The 15457-nt window shown below is 37.4% G+C and overlaps 1 protein-coding gene across 1 annotated transcript in view; it reads left to right on the top strand.

Moving 5' to 3' along the window:
* The window catches only part of TRHDE (thyrotropin releasing hormone degrading enzyme), a 225056-nt gene that overhangs the window by 38361 nt on the left and 171238 nt on the right, over nt 1-15457 (top strand). Inside the window, exon 3 of the mRNA XM_074827229.1 lies at nt 336-462. Coding sequence (XP_074683330.1) covers nt 336-462 — 127 coding nt within the window. The remainder of the gene's footprint in view (nt 1-335; nt 463-15457) is intronic.

Here is a 15457-nt window from a genome sequence, read left to right as displayed (position 1 = left end):
GGCAGAGAACCATTATACTAATCCACTCTCCCATCATATCTCTACCAAACACATGTAAGTGTTTCGTCTGAATATTTATTTTGATGCAAGGAGTGTTAACTCTTTTATTTAGCAACACAAACAAGTAGGAGATTGTGACTTCTCAACTTTGTAACCTTAATTGTGGAAGTTCTGGTTTTCATCTATGACATGTTTTAACAGACGTTAAACAGTCACATTTAGCTTTAAGAAAGTAATCCTGCCACCTCACAACAGCCTTAGAATAGTTCATCTCTGGAGGTAGGATAGCTTTAAAATGTAGATGCTGAAATGATCACTGTTTTGTTTTTTAACAGGTACGGCTATATGCAAGGCCTGATGCAATCCGAAGAGGATCGGGGGACTATGCTCTAAATATTACAAGGAGACTCATTGAATTTTATGAAGATTATTTTAAAGTGCCCTATTCCCTGCCGAAATTAGGTAAGATTTCCCCTAGAACATGAAGTTCACTCAGAGATGGGAGATTAGGTCAGCTTTTTTAAAGGAAATTTAAGACTGGAATGTACTAGATTTCAAGGTAGGGAATGTTTGTTTTAATTTAGAAGGATCAATAAGTAAGGAATTTTTCAGCTCTTCCTTGAAGAGGAAGGGAAGCCAAATTGTCCCCTCTCCAGCCTCGCACTGAAAGGAGCAGGAAGTATACAGTACTTATATTTGTTAGGGAATGGGAAGAGAACTTGAGACCTTTCACTGATAAGTGGGTTGGATTTTTTTTTGATGCTGTTTATTTTGGTCCTTTCTTTCATTAGATAGCCACTGGGAGGTGTTCTGTAATATTTGTATCTTGATGCCTGAGCCTTAGATGGGGAACAGAATTGAAAATATTTGTGGAAACTGGGAACCTGTAACAGTGCAAGGCTGTATTTTTTTTTTTTTAACACTGACTTAATGTGGTTTATTAATGATGATTAGTACATGTGCTTAATTGTATTGTTGCTTATTGAAAGATTTGCTGTGAACTTGTTTTGCTGCTCAAGTGGCCTAAATGTAAAAGCTGTAAATTTCTATTATTTTTTAAATAGTTTCCTCTCCTCCACCCTTTCACCACAATCAATTGTTCTCCTACACACTTGAATACTTTATACCATATTATTACACCCTCCCTCCTTTAGAGCATGTTTGATCAAGATCCAGAAAAGCCTATTGCTCAGCAGCAGGAAGAGAGCTTGTATTTGATCAGAAGTGTTATAGTTGGAACTACAGGTGATCTTCCCAGGAACTCAGGGTCTATTTCATTAAATCCCTTGCCTGCTGAGTAGCCTTATTAGTCTTACAGCTAATGGTGCAGGAGATAGATAAAGTAACTGATGTTACTAGATGAGGGTGTTGCATGAATTTCTTGTAAGAATGTTGTGGCATTTGTTTGCTGTTGTCTTTAAATGATAGGTTACAGGCAGTGTTCTCCTGGATAAATATGCAGATGGGTTAAACATGGTACATGCATAAGGCTTTCTGTGTGTCTTTTCATACCTGGTTCAGGTATGTAATGATGATTTCATAGACGAAATTATAGACTTAGAGGTGCCAAAAATTTAGAAGGAAAAAAATATTCGAAAACTTTCCGTTGATTATAAAGAATGAACATCATTACTTCAGGTAGTTTACTGAGGATGCCAGGTAGCATCAGGTGCTAGTGACTGTTATCTGCTTCAGAATATCCTTCACAATTGCAACATACGGTCTTTCAACGCAATGTGCTGTATGCATTATCATGCAGTGGCATATCTTTTAAAAATATCTCATTGGAAATGAGTATGTTGCAGTTTGGATCTCTTTGGAACAGAACAGGAGGAATAGTCACAGGTAACATTGTTTCATCAAGTATTTGTAGTAAAATTGTTGAGTTAATGTGAAATACTTCTTGAAAACTTTAGTTATTCTACAGTGATACCATAAAAAATAGTGTGTAAACCTTTGTATACTATAGTAAGGTTAAATTTATTTAATGTAAATATAGTAAGGAAAATTTCAAAGCGCTCTAAGTGACGTAAATATTTTTGAAAACTTGATTTGCATATGAACATAGTTATATTTGTTACCAGTTCAGCTGAACACTAAGATCACTATGTTTAGGAATGTGCTAGTGTCTTTAACCCAAAGGACTGATGAATTTTTCTTTACTGGAATATGGAAGGTTAGGGACAATAGTCTGATGGGTGAATAAAAGGACTAAAAATGAAAACACTGTAGTCTTTCTATGATAGTGATTTTGCAGCAGTATCAAATAATTTTCTGAAGGAGACAAACCAGCATTAGCTACAGCAGTGGAAGATGTCTGCATCAGAAGAATGTGTTGATATAGAAAACGAGCCTGTGCTCTCTGAAGCCTTGGAACTGTCACCTGATACATTGCTGTCACCCCTGCAAAGACTTGTGTACTTCATTAAGGTTTTAAGAAAAATCAGAATGTTTTTTGAGGGACATTTTAGGAGTTTTTCATTTGATTTATAAATGAAATGTTAAATGTCTTCAGGTGGGAGTGAAAATTGAAGAATGTAGTTTAAAAAGCTTTTTAATGACAGCATCAGTTTTGAGAAAATGTTCTACTTCAAATGTAGATGTTTTAAAAAATAAAAAAATTTGTCATGTATTGTCCAGGTCTAACAAGAGCGAACTTTAATTATTATAGTTGTAAACATAATTTATGTTTTCAAAATAATTCTGTTGTTGGAAATACTGACCGGTTTCCTGTGCAGGTGCTGTAAGAGCTACTGAGCGGTATACTGGGGTGTGGGCACAAGGGACCTGCAACCCTTGGTGAAGCACTTCCATGATCTATGTGTTCATCTATTTGAGCTCTCTGTATAGTAGGAGTATCTGAGGACTTTTAGGCTCTTTGGATGTGTTGCTATGTGACCTGTGTTCCTTTGTTCATTTCTTATGTCACTGAGGTCCATTTCCAAGGATCCTTGGCGTTTGAAGGTAGTGCTCCTCATGTGAGTTTGTAATAAATCATCTAGTGTTCTCTATAGGAACCACTTTCTCATGACACTCTTGACTGTTTTTGACCAGGCTTTTTTACTGTACTTATATGCAGTCAGATGTCTGTAGTTGCTGTTGCCAGTTGTGGGTTCCTCTGACTTCTTGGCAGCCTCTGTTACTATTGGGAACTGTGAAGAATCTGGGGGAACCTTTTTGTCACCCAATGACTATGATTTTTTAGGTCTTATATGACCTGTACTGACTTCTGAATGTACTGGAACAGTAGATTTGTTTGCCAATTGATGCAAATTCTGGTAATGAATGTGAATTGAGGATTTATCTCATTTGAATAACCAATTTCCACAGCTAAAAGTTCTACTTAGCTTGTAGATATTTTCTCTTTTCCCACATCATCCTTTGAACTGGAAGGTGCTTCTGTAGGGTTTTAAACTAATAATTTTTGTATGAATTTCATTTCTGAAAAGTAAGTCAGGTCTTTAAGAGAACCCAGATTTTTCCAAGACTGTAATATCATTATAAACACTAGTTAAAATTAGGGGTGGATAAAACATTGGGTTTTATTTAATTCTAAGAAGATATGCAGTAGGATTTTTAATTGTGTTTCTATGGCTGGTGGATGTAAAATATGTTTCTGTATTTGTATCACATACTTATTTTTAATGCAGTTTGCAATGTAGAAAAAAAAAAATCTTTGTATCTATAGAGCTTTTTCTTATGAGGATCTTTGAGAATGGAATAGTTTCCCTATGGGGAATTATTAGGTTGTGACTCTTAAGTTCTGAATTATTTGAGGTGGAGGGGCTGACTGCCTTTCCCAACCAAGGCTCAAGAGCCACTAGTGAGGTTAGCAGAAGACAGGTACAGAGAACACAAAAAGATCACTGTTACTGCAGCAGGTGGTAGATTGTGAAATCGCTTGTCAAAAAAGATTGTAGATGCAAAAAGATTATAGAGGTCCAAGAGAGACATGGACAAGTACTTGCAGAGGTGGTCCATGGAAGGAAATCTCATGGTTTGAAAACAGAAGGTAGGAAATAACTCGGAAGAGTGTTTTATACTTCTTTGATCTAACTCTTTCCTGAACATCTGCTTGTGGCTGCTGCTGGAGAGGAGAATACTGAGCTAGGCAGTCTTTCTGTCTGAGCTGGCAAGGTTATCCCTATGTTCATAATCTTCTAGTTTCCCAAGTGTTTCTACTGAAGGGCCACAGAATCTCTTTTCCAGAATACTTCATGTACTGAAACTGGGAAACTTTATAAGGCTCCAGTTATGAAGGATTTACAAAACCTCATGTGTGATGAATAAACAAGCCACTTGTGTGATGACTTTTTGGGTTTCTGGGCCTGGGTTTTCCTTCCCTTAACAGCATTGCAGGATCAGTGTTAGCAGAATGCATTTACTGCTTCTCTGAAAGCTCATTTTACAACTTAATTTGTTTTATTCTGAGTACTGTATTTAGACACCCATGTAATTACCGTAACCACTGTGGGTTGTGTAAAGGAACTTGGGTGTCTCAAGGGTTAGACACACAGTGCCTAACTCAAAGGCACTTTACTTGGATTCATTCAACTTTAGGCACTCAACTGGCTTGTCTAAATTTGCAAGCTGATTGCCCTAGGTGGTTTGACTCTTACATGGGCAGTGTCTCCTACTGGAGCTGCCTAGGTAAGAGAAAAATTGTTTTATTAACTGCTGAGCTTTATTTGAATGTCATCTGTACCATTAAACTTTCACAATGTGCAGACGTGAGAAGGAGATGTTTAGTGATGGAGAGCTGTGAATGGAGTTGGGAAGAACTTGGGCTTCTCAGAAAGCTTTTAATTCCCCATTGAAAGTGTCCTAAAAAGTGGAAATATGAACAGTTGAAGAATCCACTTTGGGACATGGCTGCATATGTTAGAGAAAGGCTGGGTGAAAGTAAATCCTCATGCTGTTTTGTCTTGAGGTCAGTGGATGTGAATCAATATTTAATTTATAAATATTGCAATTTCTGTGAACACTATAGTGTTAAAATACATCTTTATTTTTTTTTTCCCCCAGACTTTAGGAAGTCTGTTTTTCTGTAGATTTGCTGTACAGCAAACTTTGGAGTTACATCTGATATAGTCTATGTTTTGTGGTGGGTTTTTTTTCCTTCAGCTGTGTTCAAGGTACTAATTAGCTGGTTCATGTGAAAAATGATATGGTCTTCTTTTCATTATGCAGCATAAAACACTTTAAAGTTGTGAATGCAAAGTCTAAGAAAATGATTTTTCAAGGGATTTAGTGGATGTTCTACACAGTGGAAGGCAAGATTGGACCATTAACATTTGTTCTTTGAGTATTTTTGGAGAACAGGACTCAGTTTTTAAAGTGTGTCACAGAAGAATTTAAACTCTTATGATGTGAAAAATAGCTCAACCATGTAAAGAAAAAGTTCACTAGGGAACTGTTCTGATTTTTAAAGAAAACTCGTGTACCTCTGCTCTGTTCCCTGATTGTTGACAGTGAATATTTCTGTAGAGAGAGACTGCTGCCTCTTGTTGCTGTGTGAGGCATTGCAGGCCCAGAATAAAAGTGTTGGTATCCTCTTGTAGGATCAAGTGACTTGCTGTGAGCACTAGTGATTAACTGTTCATTTTGATTTAATTGCTTTACTATTAGCTTGACTCTTTGACATGTTCCTAACCTGTTCATTGCATTACTGCCTTCTGCCCTGATTGATCTTCCATCATCTTCATCAGCACTCTTTCTACTGCTACTGCTTTCTTACTTCCCCTTCATTTGTCCTTCCTCTTGTTTCTGCTGCTCGTTCTAGGATGAACCTCCATGTTGTTGCCTGCCTTCTCTGCTTTAGTTGTCCTAAAAGTTTCACAGTTCCTGATTCTCATACTTTGTCTTTCTGCCTAGCAAGGTGACCTCTTCCTGCCACCTGTCCAACTCTGACCTGGAATTCCTGTATTACACCAAGCAAGATAGCTCAATTTTCCTTCTCCATCTATAAAATTAAAACAATAATTAATGACAAAAAAGTCAGTTTGGTTGCCTCTTGATTAAGAGGTTTCAGGTTTCCAACCTGAAAATTTAAGAAATGCTGATCTGATCTGACCTTCCGCATGACAAGGCTTGTGGAGTTTTGTAGCGTTCTTATGACATCATACCTGTAGTGTCTGTCTGATCTGTACACAGTCTTTCTGAAAGATGTCCAGTCTCTTCCAATGAGAGAGAAACCATGACAACCCTGTGGGAGAGAGGGAAAGGAATGTTAGACTCTTTTAAGTCTGAATAGGTTGTTGGGTGTACAGTTTTCTGAATTGAGAAGAAAGAAGAGTAGTAAGGGAGATGCCCTGGGAGTGGGACATACGACTTCTGGAATGAGGAAGCGTGGGAGAGGAGGCACTAAGGACTTGATTCATGTGCCTAAACATAATTACCTGGTACTATTTAAAATACCTGGGGGTATCCTGAAGACCCCTAGCTGCTGCTCCTGCTGGCCTGCAGATGAGATCCTGTTGCACTATGGCTGGTCCATACCTGACAGCTCCACATAGATTTTTTTAGTAACTTTGAGCATCTCAGTTGGGGGTATCACCCATGTTGAGGCAGCAGAATTGAAACCTACTATTTTCTTTGACCAGGTACTTGAAACAAGCATAATGCCTCTGGACACAGAGGACTATTTGTTGATACAGAGCATTTGTACACAGAATGAACTATCTCACTTTCACCCTGACCTTTGAAACCTCTGTTTTGAGTTTTTTTTTTTTTTGTTTTTTTGTTTTTTTTTTTTTAAATTTCTAAGCTGTGAGCACTTCAAAACAGCAACTGGGCAGGGCTCCAGAGGGAGAGATTCCAGCTCTAACCATAGGAGAAAGCAATGTTTTTTCTCAGAACAATGCTTTGAAATATGAAAAGGAACTGTGAGTTACTAAACTGAAACAAACTATGTAGGAAATCAGTCCATAGTATGATGTTAAGAAAGAAGAGAAAAAATAATCTTCACTTAGGACTTACAGAGTTGCTCTATATTATTTTAAATGGTAAGCCAATTAATTTCAGTAATCAGTATAGTACAGCTCATAATGGGCATTGTAACTACTTTTGGAAGTTTGTTAAGAGGAACCTGATCTCTGTCTGTTGACTTGGAGTGACAAGTCTGACACTGTTTGCAGGAGACAGGAAAAGTTACATATAGGGATAAAGCAGCTTTATATAGAATAAAGATGAATGGGCCCTGGTGGAAATAATCCTGTTCTGAGTGAAAAGTTTTCTTTTCATTATGTAGTGATTTCCCTCGTAGTTGTGACATGAACAGAATCCAAACCTCTCAAATAAGGAAAGTGTTCAGGTAGTAGCGCTATTGTCATTAGTAGTTCAGTCAGCTCATAGTAAAAGGAAGGTGAACAAATCTGACAGCATCCTTCCTGGCTACTCAGCTAAATTAGCTTCACTTTAAAATGAGTAATTAAAAAAAAAAAAAAAGAGGTTGATGCTGCTGTTATGAGATTGTAACAGGATGTGGGATTGTAGGAGACTTCATGGAAATGTCAGGGCATTTTTTGAGCCATGAGAATCCTTCATCTGAATGTAAATAGATTTTTTTCTAAGCTGCTCTTCAGTAAGTCAATTCAGCAATTAGTACCAATGTCAAAGTGGGTGCACTGAATTTTAGCAGTGTCTACTCTTAAGTTCTCTACCTTGTGAGAAACATGGATGGCTTCAGAAAATGATGTATTTTATCATAGGTTAGGAGAAAGAAATCTTCCTGCAGAAGTACCGGTGGAGGTGTCCCTGCTGACTACAGAGAGAGGAAACTAACCTGACTAGTTTAAATCCTATCTCTGATTTTTAGATGGCTAAAAGATGAGGTGAATCTTTCTGTAGGATTTCAAAAATGGGTTAAGACCTTTGACAGACACAGAAACTCCACAGAAATTATGGGAATTGCCAGGAAACTGTGAATTTTTACCTGGTATGAGATGGTTAAATGCCTAAAAGCGCATGAATCCAGAATACTTTTAAGATAGCTGTGGCTAAAGTAGTTTTCATTATAGCTCCTTTCACTCTGCTTGAACAGAGCTCTCGTCCCTGATTGTCTTCTCCAAGGCTGCTAGTGATTGTCTTTTTGTTAGCTTAATCATACTGTTCTTGACCAGAAATGTTTAGTTATGAATATCATATTTTGGAAGGGTAGTACTGATTTCTGCTGCAAAATAGTATTGTTGGAACTAGTGTCCTCTTGACTATGTTCAGCTTTTGAACTTACTCTTTTTTTTAAGAGAGGCTACTGAAGATCTTTAATAACCTGTTAGATCTGACAGTTGAGAGGGTTCATCAGAGACTTCGACCAGCAGCTGAAACGTTTTACACCAGCGACTGTAGCTTTGTCTTAAAGAGTATATGTAGAAAAAAAGCTGAGGTCCTGCCCCAACAGTGAACTTTGTGTTTGTATAGGGATAGGGAATTGTGGTTTTTATTATGGGATAGGCTATATGTCATTAGGATATTGGAAGAGTTACTTTCTGTGCATGATATGGCACTATGAAAGTTAACATGTGGAGATCAGAGCTGCATGGCGGGAAAAAAAATATAGAAGGGTTTGGAAGATATTACTGAGGATACCGTGATAGATTTAGATGGTGTTCATGAAGAGGAGTGTGTCTGAATTGTTGGACAGTGTGTAGGAAGATTGGATTGCAGTGGAATCTGCTAAACTAAGAGATTTTTCCTTTTAAAAATTGCACCTATAATGTTTAGTTTGAATGAAAGTAGGTAATACAGTGGATCTATATCAATTAACTCGAATACTAAGGGGAAGGAAATGGCCTTTTCTCTCAGAGTTGAGGTAGTAAACATACTCTGCATGTGAAACAGTACAGAAGCGTTACACAATCTGCTCAAGTGTATTGTCTTTTGATGGAAAAGGGAAATGACTGTTGTTGACCTAATGAAACATGTAGTCCACCTATGCAGTCTTCTACAGTGAGCAGAGTTTAAACAGCACCTTCAAGATCCACAGACAGAGCTAACAGAATAACAGTAACATGTTCATAAAGGCATCATTTGAGTAATTATGAAAGTTTAGTGAGGACTTGAGTTTTTGTAATTTTGGGTGTATCTGGTTCATAATCATATGACAAATTTTAAATAAAGATAGTTTCAAATTCAATTCATGAAGGTTCCAGTTTTCGTTTAACCGTGCAGTTTCAAGTGTGGGAAGAAACGAGGATACTATGGTGACTTCTGTTTTTTCTGTCATATGTGTGAAGCGGAGGCTTTCCTGCCTGAAGAGTGAAGCTCAGTACTATCAAGGTATTGTGCTCATGAGGAAAAAAAAAGTGGCAGATTAGAGTATTGTCCATATCAAACACCAGTGTAGTTCACTCAGACTTTTTAAATATGTGCAGTTTGAGTACAGGACAGTTTTATTATTTTCTAAGAATTTTTGTTGGGAATTGATTGAAACAGGTAGTTTTACATACTGGAGCAGCAGCAGTATGTTTCAGTAGTATTTTCTTCTCATCCAACACTGTGGTAAAGGTTTTTGGCCTCCTGCATTTCATTTGAAAAGTGAAGAAGACTCAGTTTCATGCTAGACTCAGAAACAAGTTCAAATGAGTCTAACAGGAGCTATAAATGATTACAATTGACTCTTTCTTCCAGTCCTGTCTATAAATAGGTGTTCTATACTAGTTTTAGCTTTGTGTAGTGTTATGCTTGATGAACCCTGTAGTTGCTGTGTTGACTCTCCAACCCTGGAAGAGCCAGTATCATGACAAAGCCTGTTCAGACTCTTATTTCAGAAGCACAATTTTATTTAGCTTGAAAATCACAGAGCAACACCAGTATAGTCTATTTCCTTGGTCAAGGCAGGCTAGAAAGGCTTAAAAGACTTCTCTTGCATCTTCCCCTCATTCCAGGCACTTAGAGCTGTTACGGTTTGCCTAGCAACCTGCCTTCCTTCTCTTAGGGTAGGCCTGATGTTTGAAAAGTTGTTAGCTAGGTATTTTAGGGTGCTTGACTACAGTTTCAGAGCTAATCTGTAACTTCTACCACTTGTTTAGACTGAGTGGCTGGAATGACAACTTTCATGCAAAAAGACTAAAAGATAAGACCAAGAAGAGATTTCAACAATACTTTCATTGTATTCTTCCTTTTTCAGAGATAGCAATTGTTTTCACATCAATTTTGAAAACACTGCCATAATTTTCATGCTGATTAGGACTTTTAAGAATGTGTCATTTAAATTATTTTTCATATCGGCATTATTGCTAAACTTAAATGAGAATGGAAAATGAGTTGGTTTTGGTGGTTTGTGTGGGGTTTTTTTTTGGTGTTTTTTTTTTTTTTTTTTATTCCTGCAGCACTGGAGAAGTGTTCCTGTTAACTCTATGTTTTCGTTTTGGAAGGATTGTCCTTCTTTGGGGTAGTTTGTTATGCTCTCCAGATGGTATTGTGACAAAGTTTGTTTTCCATTAGATGCTGATTTGAGGGCACCAAATACATTACTTTGAGAAACAGAAGTTTCACTAGGCAAAACTGATGAGAAAGCACTTGGTCCGCTGACTCACTTAAACTGACTTTCATTTGCTTTTGTTTATTTTCATATGTTCATCTTGAAATATGCATATGTATTTAAAACTATTGACTTTATTCACAGTTACTGTAACACCAGGATCAGGACAACTCCTTAAATGTCTCTATCAAGGACGTTCTTCTTCACTGCGGATCTTTTGTGTGAGAAAGAAAATAGATGAGGAAAGTACACCCACAAAAAATATCTATGCAATTAATATTATTTCCTAGTAAATCTAAAACTTAGAGTTAAGTATTGCTGGTGCAGTGAAAGTTACAAAAAAGTAACCCCTTACAGATACTGTCCTGAATATTAGAAATAGTTAAAAGACTGTATGTAGATGTATAAAATGAGCTTTCACATCTTTTGTACTGTAAAAAACCCATAGATATAGATGTAAAGAAGATAAATTTTCATATATCATCAAAGAGCATGAGGAGTTTCTTTCAAGAGATTATGACAGTGTCTTGAAAAAGATTATAGCACATTAAAGTGGGACTTAAATAGGCCAGAGATTTCTGTTTATACAAAAGATGTGAAGAAGTGTATAACTACAGAGCTGAATAAGCCTATTGCTGCTGCCTAGATTCTGCTGGCTTAGTTATAAACCTTCCACCTGTACTAGCTAGTTTCTGTAAGCTACTGAAATTCAAAGGGATGTATGTGCTCACCTTTTATTGCTTTTGCTAAGGATATTGTAACTGAAAAGATATCCTAACACAATGAATTATGCTACGTTTGCAGCACCATGCCTGAAGCAACTTCATTTTTGCAGTAAGAAAATAATGATTTTCAGTGTAAAGGTGAAAATATTAAGATGGCAGAACAACTTTCATTAAAACAAGTGAATTGTCACTGTACATTCCCCTCCCACCCCCACATGCTGGCAAGCTTCTTAAAATCGTATATGGACATTAAAAGAATCACTTAATAAAAATGCTGTGGAGATCTCTGGCAGATACTGCTAAACTTGCTTTCACTGTTCTCCCTCGCTGTGTAAGAATTCTCCTTTTCTTTGGTTCTAATTTATTTAAATGCCATCTGCTTGTGTATTTAAAACGTAACATTTCCAGATTCAGGATCAGTTCTGTGAAGACTGCATTTTCCTTCGCTCTTTCTGATTCTTATCAGTAACACTTCTAACAAAGCTGTCCTCATGAAGATATATATTTGTCATAGTGATAGCACACTTCAGAAAGTGTATTAAGCTAAACCAACTCCCACTGTTCAACTCAAAAATATGTTCCTTGTCATATGCTACTCCTCACTGAAATTAAACTCAGGCAATATTTTAGTCTAGAGAAATCAAGTCAATTTTTCTCCTGGTGCATTCAGCTTTGGTATGGCTGAGTGTAGTTCTGCTGTTGTACATTACTGGGCAGTTGAATCCCAGAGTGTGTGGGAGGGGGAGGCAAGGGGAAAGATGCACAGAAGAACTTAGAAATGTATTCTGGAGACCCTTGTCGCAAGTTTCTGCAGCTATTGCTGTCTCTCTGGGTGGCTTAAATAAACCTTTAGAAACTGTTTCAGAATAGTCCCTGAGTGTGTGGCTTTGTAACTGATCCCTCAGCTCTGCAATGATAGGGGACTTGTCAGTGGAGCTGACCATGGCAAGAGAGCTCCTATATGTATTTTATTCAGCAGGGTGTTTGATCTATCACCAACACTATGACATTAGCTACCTATAGATTTCCTTTGAAAGTCAAGACGTAAAAGCACAGGTATTTTGACAGAACTGTAATTACACATGGCTATGTTCATGATGTGACTCCTGAAACACTAACAAAAGTCAGTGGTTGAATTCTTCATATGAAGTTATGTTAGATATTTCTATAGTTGTTATAGCATCTAAACATTCTGTAATCACTACTGGCTGTTTACACATTTTGCAAATGGAGAAGCACCATGGTTCTGTTCTTCTATTTGGAGACACTCCTGAAAGCCAGAGTGCTGAAAGGTGAAGGCAGGCAGATGTTTTCCTGATCAGACCTGTATAAAATATTCACTTGTCAGATAAAATTTGAGTATATATTGAAAAAGAAGGCAGTTGGAACTTGCATCCTTTCATAATTAAGTATTGATGATTCAGTTTCATGTGAGGGACGTACAAGTGACTCCAATATTTCCTTCTTTAAAATTGGTCTGAGAGTTATTCTTCCTTGAATGCTAATTCTCAGGTGTGGAAATACCTAAAGCTTCATAAGACTGTCAAGCATAACTTAGATACATAGAAAAATGCATTATATGTCTTTTCACTGCTAATGTAAAATTATTTCCTAGGCATCTTTTCTCCATATTCCTGCAATGTTTTAAGTTTTGGTTCTGTCTTAAGGTAATAACAGACAATTGAATTTTATAAAGAAGCATGGCTGTTACTCAGTAACAAACAGATTCATTAGAAATGCAGTTATATGCTGCATGCCATCTCTCCAGGTATTTCTGTAGAAACCATACAACAGTTTGCAAGTGATTAAAAGGATCTGAATTGTACAAGCTATGATTGATAACAGAATGATATAATGTAGCTCTTCATAAAACCTTCCAAAGATAAGAATGTTGTCAGATGATACGAAAGGATATTCAGGAATTGCTGTAAGTCATTCAGAGTACCAATGAACAGACAGCTTTCTGTAATGCTTATATTGTGTTTGGGGACAGCTGGATGAAAGTCCAGCCCCAGAAGAATTCACTGTGTTTTATCTTTGCCAGTCTATTTCTTAAAAAAAAAAAAAAAAAAAAAAGGAAAATGCTTTCTCTTTGCAATCAAAGTACCATTGCTGTGTAGCAACTCTGATATTTGTGGATATGGAGTATATTATGGTCAAATCCAAGTACTCAGCTGAAGGATGATTTAATGTTGCAATAGTGAAGTGGAGAAATAAAACAGTACAAGTGAATATAATGCAATTTTAAACAATAAAAGCAAATCTTCCTACAAGTAGTTCTGGCCTCTCAAAACTTTACGTACATTTGTCTGTGAATGTTACTTTAACATTCCAACCATATGTACGTACACAGAGACACATGCAAACATTTATATGTATTATCCTGGCTGTATTTTATGTGCATATGACTGTAATCCTATTAATTAAGGTTATACAAAGACTTATTTATAGATAAAATTCCATTCAGCAGGTGCCACAGACTTATGGAGGCTCTACCAGGCCATAGTTCCCACCTTTCTGCTGTGACATGTAATGGGGCCAAGTCTGACCTGGAATCAAGAAGTGTTTTGCACCACGGGATAAGGGAGTCTGGGAACAGGGAGTCTGACTTCCACACATGAGATGAGTTTGGGTCTGTGGATAATTAGAGAATTGCGGCCGTGCTCTTGCATTCAGGCCCTTACCTGAGGGTCCCATGGGGAAGATGGGTCCTGTTTGCTGGTTGTGGGCTAGATGTCCCTTATTTCATAAGTCTTCTATCTTTTTCTAGCTGCCCACTCCACTTACAGATCCTCCCTGCAGTACTACCTCATCAGACCCTAGAAAGGAGAAGCCAGCAGACTCTGTCCTACCTGCAGTTTCATAAGACATTAACTTCAGTGATGCAAAGTCGTCTTCCTCCCTTTGGTGTTTGGGAGGTTGTTTTTAACCACCTCCTTCCAGAGATCTGTTTTTCAGGCTGGTCCCACAGTTTAACTGCACTGCTGAGAAGCAGTGAACTGTAATGTGGAGATGTGGACTGGTGGCTGGGCTATCGGTGAAATCCAGAGCTTCTTAAGACAACTCTGCTGCTAGTATGCATGAAACTATAACCCCGGGACGATAATAGTCACAGATGGTACAGCAAGGTAAAGTTAAGTGTAATTCCAGAGTAAATTTTAAGATTCATATGTAAAGGTTCTTATGTGTGTTGTATCTGTGCTATCAAAATCAGGGACCTCAGTATTGGAAAGTCCCTGGTTGCTGTCTGTTAGCAAAATAAAGGTGTCAGAGTCAACTAACCTAGAGAGAAAGAACTGTCTCATTACCACCAGCAGCTCGTTTCCATTGTTAAGTAGCCTATAAGTAAGTCAACAGACACAGAAGCTGTGAAATTGTTTCACTTCAATAATCATATTTAGGAAGAGGCCTCCTAAGAGAGATAATAGGACTAGAGATAATATAAATGTCTTCATAGCAAAACTTCTGGCTTGACAAAGAAACTATTTTATATTTTGGAAGGTAATTCCATGCAGAACCAGTCTTGTGACAGCATGTTCTTTAATCTGTAAGACTGGTGAGCTTCACTGAAACTCGTTTTAACACTCCTAGCTAGGAATTTGCCTTCACTGCACATCCAGGATCAAGGCATTTTGACCTAAGAATTATGAACAAGTCCAGCCAACACAGTGTTACTCTTTCTTTGTGTGAAGATGGAAAATTCCTGATAATGTTGGTATTGGTTCATGGTATTAAAATATAGAACTGCTCATGTAGGTATGTTTAAAAGCTTTCTTGGATGTCTTTATCCTTCTGTCATCACTTATATAGGATAATGCTTTTCTTGTCTTCAAGTTGCTAAAACCTTATCTCAGATGTAGGCCTTTATAAAACTGGATTTAGGTAAACACTCACATGTGGATGGATCTCTTCAGTAAGACAGTTCTTCCTTAAACTAAGCAGGCTAGTGAAATGTATGTGCCATAGAAAGGTAGAGAGTTTTGATTTGTTTGTGGTGTTCGCTCATATGCAAGTTTCTAATTGTTTTGTCGGTAGCTCTGTATCTCCCAACTCTAATGGAGATGTTGCATTGTGCATTCATCTCAGATGCATTTTGTTTTTGTCTTGTGTCTGACACTTTTCTAGAGGTTTGTGTGGAGTGCCCCAATAAAGGAAGGCTATCGTCTTCATCCTCTCACAAATCTGTTACAGGGGATACATTATCAAATAATAGAGTATGCTGCATTTCTTTCAGCGTGAATTGGCTTTATCT

The sequence above is a fragment of the Strix aluco genome, chromosome 5, assembly GCF_031877795.1.
Source record: "Strix aluco isolate bStrAlu1 chromosome 5, bStrAlu1.hap1, whole genome shotgun sequence".
Taxonomy (NCBI): Eukaryota; Metazoa; Chordata; class Aves; order Strigiformes; family Strigidae; genus Strix; species Strix aluco.
The sequence above is the reverse complement of the archived record's forward strand: the minus strand, read 5'-3'. Positions and strand labels throughout refer to the sequence as shown.